Source organism: Rattus norvegicus, chromosome 4, assembly GCF_021556685.1.
Source record: "Rattus norvegicus strain SHRSP/BbbUtx chromosome 4, alternate assembly SHRSP_T2T, whole genome shotgun sequence".
Classification (NCBI taxonomy): domain Eukaryota; kingdom Metazoa; phylum Chordata; class Mammalia; order Rodentia; family Muridae; genus Rattus; species Rattus norvegicus.
In genome coordinates, this window is record NC_141537.1 from 101,831,535 (window position 1) to 101,840,458 (window position 8,924).

The following is an 8,924-nucleotide window of genomic DNA, read 5'->3' on the forward strand; positions in this document are numbered from 1 at the left end:
TTGAAAGGGGTTTTCTTCCTTGCCTCTATGCAAATTGCTTACCTGCCTCAACACTGGTACAAATTCCTTCACTCAAAGGCAGGAGGAGTAGGTTAAAAAGAATCTTTGAATTGGCATTATCAGAAGCTAGATGTCAAGTGAATGTTGGGAATTGAATCCAGATCCCCTGGAAGAACAGTCAATGTTCGTAATCATTAAACTATTTTCCCAGACTTCTTCCTCAGTATATTAATCCTATAAATAGATAAATTTTCCTTTCAAAATAACTCAAGGTCTCTCCCTCCCTCCCCTCTCTCATTGTTAAATGAATCCACAACTGTGAATATTCTCCTACACATAAATAGGTAATTTTAGTGTTTTTATTTTCCTTGTTTTTAATAAGTAATGAAAACCATTCCATTCTTTTCATAATAGACATAGGGAAAAACAAAGATTTAGGACACCAAACAATTTCTCTGACTCCTTTGTAAAAATATTCATTGACCTTTATCCCTAGCAAAGAACAACACTCACAGCAGCTGAGCAGCTGGAGACATCATGAGGATCAGCTGGGGCACCCTGTACTTTCACTTCTGCTTCCCTGCATGGTTTATGTCATGGCTTGAATCACTGTGGGAGGATACTCAGAATCCTGTAGACAGAAATAAGTCGCAGCATCTTCAGATTCCAGGCTGTTGATCTTGAGAGAATACTGTGTGCCAGATCCACTGCCACTGAACCGTGATGGGACCCCATCTTGCAAGCTACTTGCATAATAGATCAGGAGCTGAGGAGATTTCCCTGGCTTCTGCTGGTACCACGCTAAATTATTGTAAATGTCCTCACTTGCTAGACATTCGATGGAGACAGTTTCTCCCAGAGATGCAGACAGGGAAGCTGGAGACTGTGTCATCTGGATGTCACATATGGCATCTAATAATGGAAAATTGAAAAAAAATCCACACATGTTTAACTCTGTTGCAAGAGGATTTTCACAGAGGCAAATCAACATTGATTACAGGAAGCTGAATAAATTTTCAATGCTGTTTTCCTTACCTGTAATCCACAGCAGCAACAACACCAAGAGCTGAGTGGGCACACCCATGTCTGTATGTGATCTGTGTGAGGCTTCCTCCAACACAGGGAGTGACCTGATTATGAAGAAGTCCTCATGTCAGTGTTTTGGATATATGCAAATCAGCAAAGGGTAGGCAGAGCTGCAGGATTCATCAGGTCAGTACTCATTACAAACCTGTGGTTCTCTTGTTTCTCCAAATAAGACACAGTACAGGTTTATATGTAGAGAATGTGCAACTGTTTGAACAACAAACAAAGGCCATAGTCTATGAGTGAAACATTATTTTGATTTCTATTATGGTCTATTCAGAGTTACCATGTGTTTTCCTCCATACCTAGGTTTTTCAGATATCGTACTGTTCTAGGCAGCACATAGCTGGTTCCATTGTCCTTTCAATGTTAGGTGTAGATGTCATTGTGGCCATACAGCTTCTTCTGTTTTATTTTCCTTTCTCTATATTTGTGAGCCTAAATTTTAGTTAGAACATTTTTCTCTTCCCTTTCCTTACTACCAGTCTCCCCCATACTTGTCCCTGTTCCTTTTCAAATTCATGGCCTCTTCATCCATTTTTCCTATGAACTTACATTGCCACACACACACACACACACACACACACACACACACACACACACACACACAGAGGCACATTCCTAAATATATCTTTTAGACTCCATAGAACATTACTTCTGTGTATGTTTTCAGGACTGAACTTTTCATCATGGATAATCCATTGGTATGCTCTTCCCTGAGGAAGAGCAGCACTTCTGCTGACAGCTTTATTCACTTCTCCATAGTGACTTTTTTGTAGATGTGAAGCATCATGTGCAGTGGCCCATTCTGTTTGTCACATTCAATTGTGTCCTCCTTTCTCAACTCACATTTGAGTACTCATATTGTCAACACTTTATACGTAGCTTCTGTTGTTACTAGGAGACACAACGACACAGAAAATTCCCTGATTCTCTGGCTCTATCAGTCTTTCCATTTCCTTTCCCTCAATGTTTCCTGGGCTTTGGGTATGGAAACCTTTTGCAGATGTATCCCTTTGGACTGAGCACCACAACTCACCTTGCAACTTCTTGTTCACAGTGATCCCAGAAGAGTAAGAGAACAATACTGGAAGGTGTGGTCTGTGAATAAAGACAGAATCTCACACAAATAACCCATCTTTTCTGGCACACAATCTCACTTTACTTATTTCTGCTAACCCAGCTACTCAATAACCCAGGCACAATGGCATGGGTTTTCTCTGCTCTTTACATATGAGCACACTTTCTAGATTCATCTGGGATTATACCTATATCCAATGTACTTGTGAGTCTTCAGATCATGTCACCTGTCCTCTTCCCCATTTTAACACACGTTATTTTATTCTATGTGCATGAGTATCCTCTCAGAAATAATTATTCATGTCCTTAAATGTATAGTGGATCCAAAATTTTCACATGCTATGGGCACCATATACTTTCAAAATATTAAAAGGACATGTACATCTGTCTAAGTTTTGGACAGAAATATTTAAGATATGTGATGAAAGAAGCATATAAAGAAGAAAAAATAGAAGGAATACAATGGAAGTTATAGCTGTGTCCTGACTTAGTGTGAGTTTCCATCAAAGGTTGAATGGAAAAAGTTTTACATGTGCAGAGAAGCATTATATCAGAAATAGAGATTTTACTGGGTGAAATCATCCACTCATTGGTTGAAGATTATGGACAGAAGAGAGCTGTCAGAAAGAAGAGGATAATGGATAGGTTAAAATGATTGATTTGAAAAAGTCATGAGGAGGGTGAATCTGAAGTAGGCAGCCATAGATTTTCCACTCAGAGATATATCAGAGATTAATTTATGTGCAATAGACCTACCAAGTTTGCATATAGCACTAATAATATCTATTAATATGAACATAATTTGTGTAGTGACACCACATATACATGCTTTGATTAAACAATAAAAACATACCAATAAACATACTTCATCAAAATCATAATTTATTATACAGTTTCATCAAAATGTGGCACAGACTCTTACACACAGGGTAATTATATGGTCTGATTTGTTCTCTACAGAAGGGCAGGATTAAATTCAATACTGCCTAATTCCAAGGTCAGGAATGATGCTGGCTGACTACAATTTTTTTGTGCTATAGTGGTTACACATGTGAGTAACTCAACAGAGAAGATTGTCTCCTTTCTTAATACCTGAAATGTTTGACTTCACTTGCAAAACTTCTGCTTTGTGGATAGGTTGATATAGCACCTAGGTTTTTCATGTGACTACCTCTACCTTCACTGCCTTCATGAGGCTACAGTCCCAGAATATTCTAATGTTATTAAATATGATACATGACAAAATGGTTGGAACTTGGTGAGTCACCTCTCTAAATCAGCCATTCTTCATAATCCTTTGGAAGCACAGTTCATTGTCTTAGATCAAATAATACTAAAGTCCATCTATGATCAAACTCTTGGATTTCTGGTTAATCATCGATGGCATTCAAAATTTGTTATCCATAGAAATATGTAAAACAATGGGAATACTCAGAGGAAAAAATGCATCACCTATAAGAAGGCTGGACTAATTTTACTATCATTGGTCCAGTGCCTGGATTGTGATCTATGTCTTGACTGGAACACCAAAGAAAAATGTGATACTTATTTAGCATTAAGAAAGTGTAAGCCCTCAAATCTTTCTCACAAAACTGAGAAGAGACTTCCTAAATCTGAAGTTCACATTTACATTGGTTAACAGTCAATTTCTTCATGGCTATAGAAATAGGAAAGCTGTAATATACTATCTCATTTATAAGACTCTCATTTATAAGACTCTGCATAGAGTCATTCAAAACAGAAAATAAAACAAAGAAAAATTTATTGAATCGAGTCATAACATACCAAATATGTCACATCTTGATGAACCTTATCTGTCTATCATTATCTTTTGTAATCAAGCTGGAGAAATATTATGGAAGCTGCATTTTGTCAAGTCTTTATTTTTATTTAGACTTACTGATTATATGTCTTCCTATGCCCTTTAAGTTTCTCAACTTTGAAAACTCTTGATGATACTAACAAGAAATTTTATTCTGGTAATAAGGTTATGTAAGTTTGTCTTATAACTCCTTAAAGTTTGACACCATTTAAAGTAGTTTTTTCTTCAAACTCATCATTTATAAATCTCTTCTATTTTAAGCATCGATATTCTCAGATATGTAAACATTCTAAAAACTTCAGATATTACAAAAAATCATTCACTATACTCTGTGAACAATTTATCCAGGCATTGCTAATTACATGATTCTCAATAAATAGTAATGGTTCAAATCAGAAGGAGAATATGGTTTCTCATGGAAACCGTAGACAACTTTACAGGGAGCTATGATCAGAGAGTGTAGGTGGGGTACATCTCAGTGGATTTGGGAGAAAAAAAATCTAACTACTTGTACTCTAATGTTAATTGTGTCCCCAAAATTGGTTTGAAAGAGTGGGTTGATGAATATAGGATGCAGAAAAGCTCCAGAGACTAGGCTATGACTCCAGTACAAACCTCGTTTCTCTACAGAAATTTGGCTCTGTTGTTTTTCCTCAGGTTGTGTACTTTCCTCTGCTGTAAAATAATGAAATAACAAGTCCTTAAATAAATCTTCACAATTCTATATGTTCATTTTCAGCCTGATGTTATTGCCTATATGGACACATAGGAAGTGATTTGTTATGTTGGGACAAGAAAGGAAAATTGGGAAAGGGAATGATGGCTTTAACAATCAATTACCATGAGTATGAACCTTTTTCATCAAAGTCACACTCTTTGGAAGATGTGAATTCAATTTAGGAAAAAAATGGTGTCTTTGAAGGTGCAGACATGAATCCTCACAGCATTTTTTCTTCTCCTTTCCATGCACCTAACTCTTTTGCCTCTATTCCCCTAACTGAACTCACTTGGCTGACCTCAGTCAGAGAGAATATGTCTAGTCCTGGAGTGACTAGACTTCTGATTTCAAAAAAGAAATCTGATTTCTTATGGGACTAGTTCTACAGTTGATGATTCAGTCCTGAATATAGACAACTGTCGTGACTTGAACCTTAATTAGAATGGTGTATTAATTTAGAATCAATAGAAATGGAAAAGGCCATAGAAATAATTCAACTTATATGAGTATTGCACCCTAAAATTTTCAATGGAAATGGTTGAATTTTAAGATCTGTTTTTTTTTTTTTTTTTTTTTTTTTTTTTTTTTTTTTTTTTTATCAAAGACAGGTCTCTCAGGTTCATGAGTGGTAGTAATAATAGCCCTGAGATCATTCTGGAACCTTCCTTAAGAAGGGAAATCTGGGAATCATTTTTCTGATTCCTAATTTTTCTAGAGTTGAAGAGAAACAGAAAGTACAGAGATGAGACTGTACCTCTCAGAGATGAACCTCTCTTGCTATGAGAGCCCTAAGTCACACCGATTAATGAATGTCTTGCTTGGAAAGCTAATATCAGTGACTGACTAAAAGTTTTTGATATAGCTTTTAAAACATTCACATAAAATTTCTATAGATCACAAAACTTGTGGAGAGTAAGAGCCAAAGATGAGAAAGAAACATAGCAAAACAGTGTTCTGGAACTAACAAGACTCCTCCTTTAATGAACTAACACCAGCTGTGGTTGTCTCTTTGAGACATGCAAGATATTAAGTCCATCAGCCCTGAAGCATGTAGTATGAGGAGCTCATGACCCTGTTCCACTACCTGATGACTTTTTGATAGTTAATGGCTTCTAAGAGAAGGAGAGACAATATTCTCTTAGAGTGTTGTCTCTGATAAATTTGCCATGCTTTTAACAGTGGGTGTTTCTACATCTATTAATATATAATAAACCCACATTGAACTCTGTGTTGGGTATACTGTAGTCAGGTCTAGGTATATTTATATGGAGACCTGAAGTTAGGAGATGAGAAATGAGTTGTGGATTCTGGGAAAAGAAGGGAATAACAATGTCAAATACATTGTATCCACATATTAAATTCTCCTTTATAAAATATTACATTTTGAAACATTATTCAATTTAATCATAGTAAACAGAATCAATTTTCCCCATAGAAGATTCCAATTCTTTCATAGGCAAGTCAGAATAATATAGTTTTGTTATTCTTACTGCAGGGCTGGGGAAAATGTCTCATCAGTTATGATAAGATACTGTCCTCACAAAGAAATAAATTCCTTTATAGGTATCCTTACTTGTGTTTCACAAATGCATACAGCTCCAGCTCTCTTCTGGCCTGCTTCGGTACTTCACTTACATGCACTCATTCTCATTTTCCCATGTGAACTTCCACTTGCAAGTGAAATATCTAAAAAGAACATGGACTGCTGTTATGGAAAAGCAGAGTTACATTTCAAGCAGATATGTATAATTAAATATATTCTACACAAATTAAAAATGTAATAACAGGAAAAAAGTTCAAAGGGAGAATCTGAATCTCTTCTGTTCCCTCAAATGACTCCACCTCCTTAGTATTGTGTGTTTGACAAACAACACAGTATACATTACTATGAAATAAATAAACAAATAAATACATAACTACAAAAATAAATAGAGGTAGGGTCTTTATGGAGGGGGTATGACCTTGTTAGAGTAAGCACTTCACTGTGGAGGTAGGGCTTTGAGGTCTTAAATACTCATTATATCAGGGTGAAACACATCTCCTAGGCTGCCTTTGGATCAAGATGTAGAACTCCCACCTCCTCTAGCACCATGTCTTCTTGCTTGTTGCCATGCTTGCCATAAAGATGATAATGGACTGAACCTCTAAAATTGTAAGCCAGGGCTAATGAATTGTTTGCCTTTATAAGAGTTTCTTTGATTATGGTGTCTCTTCACAGCAATGGAGATCCTAACTAAGAAAGAAGTATATTGATGCAGATAACTGATGGGGATAATGAAAGCAGTTAAAACATTTATTTAAAAACTTCCCAATATCTTTAGTACTGAAGAGATATATTGGCTTTTCTTTCATTAATAATACAATTTATCATTTTGCTAAACTCATAACTGATTTCCTGAATTGTATGGAACTAATGGCATTGGTGAATAGAAAATAGAAACTGAATGAGTAGCACTATTTGTTAAATAGTAGAATACTGGGGGCCAGCTTCAACAAGGTTAGGTGATGAAGTTTGACTCAGCATTGGAGAAAGAACAAATGGTGATGACCTCTAATCTTCAATTTTCTCTTACTGTTTTTGGGACCAGAAGCAAATATCTCTCTTTTGCTCCCCTGAGACCAAAAGCTGAGGGCTTCTGGCAATTTATCTCCTGAAGGATAAATTGCTGCAAGGAATTTTTTTTAAATAAATAGTTACTTAGGCTCCTTAGTCCTTGAATCAAAGGAACAAAGGGACTCTTGCTACCAGTTTGTTAATTCTTCATGACCCAGAGAAAAAGAAAAAGAAGGGAAAAATCTGACACACAGACACAAGATACTAGATGAAGCAGAAAAGCGGTATATCCAATTTTTATGAAAGATTTCAACATTTTATAATATTTTAGACAAAAAGTATTCTGGGTAAAAAAATACTTCATAGATAAAATGTTACACAAAAGGGGGATTACATAAGAATGCTGATAGCAAGTTCTAAGCAGTATATTATCCTATAAACTCATTATAAGTTCAGGCTATAGTTTCTTACAGCTTTGTTTTATCATAGTTCCCTTCTGTAGCTTCATTCTGGGACCCAAATTTGAATGAAGGCTCTTTTTTTTTCATCAAAAATCTGTTCCAATCCTATTTCTCATCTTAATGCAATTTATGATAGCTCATGGTACACCTAATTATGCAGCCTACACTTACTACTCTATGAGGAGGAGGCATATTTTACTGTTGATTCTAACTTTAGTTACAACTTTCTAGTAAAACAACTGAAAACATTTCCTTGAACTTTATTTCTAAAATTATTTTCATCAAATCAGGTATTCTATAGAGTCATTAATTCACCTAAACAGCATTACTTCATGAAGTTTATCTTCATGATGATCTGCAAGAAATTTTCTCAATAGGGAGGGCTATAACCCAGGAAGTAATCATACCAGGCTACAGGCAGTGAGAGTCTCACAGTATCCCCTCACACCAAGCCACTTGAATGAGGAGTATGCAGTCACAAACATGAGAAAGCACATCAGTCTCAAGAAGCCAAACTGAAAAAAAAGTTTGTGGGGCTTTAAGAAGCTATCCTGGGAGGAAGTCTTTGTGGCCATGCCTAACCAGAGTGCACCCATCACAGCTGAGCAAGAAGACGGGAAGTCTCCTATGATCTTACTTGCTCACTGAAGCTCTTTCTGAATGATGACCACCATTAGACATTTTGCATTAAAATTACATTGAGTGTGTCACACTTCAGTGATTGGTCACAATAATAATTGTCTTCAGATCCATAATACAAATAATACAGTCATTATTTTCTTGCAGACATGTTTCTGTTCTATGAAATTTATATTTATTCTTCTAAGCTCATTCTGCTCTTTCACACTATCATTTTCTCTTCACAGTCTTCCTTTGACCTACATGCCTGTTGTAGGTCCTGTTGTACTTCTTGAAAATTCTAAGCAATTGCCCAATAATTGATTCCCATCACCATGATGAATATGCACAGCGACTGTATATACATTCAGTGTATATACACTGGTGTTGCTTGTGACCATGACCAAAATCCTAGGGGATGATGTTGGAGTAAAAAACTGAAGGGTCAACCACATAGACTCTAGGAGTAAGCCTTTTTCTCTCCATCAAGGCCCCACTGGTACATAACCATGAAGTTCAATACATCTGTTTGACTGTTCTGATCACGCACTCTGTCATCCTCTGTGTCCAGGTGTCAGGCTGGTT

The 8,924-nt window shown here is 36.2% G+C and overlaps 1 gene segment (V, D, J or C); it reads right to left on the reverse strand.

Annotated features, from left to right (window-relative positions):
- Positions 1-345: 345 nt before the first annotated feature.
- Positions 346-1,152, reverse strand: LOC502815 (immunoglobulin kappa chain variable 12-41-like). The segment is given in 2 exon segments: positions 346-912; positions 1,036-1,152. Coding segments are annotated over 2 exon segments (372 nt in total).
- Positions 1,153-8,924: the final 7,772 nt, after the last annotated feature.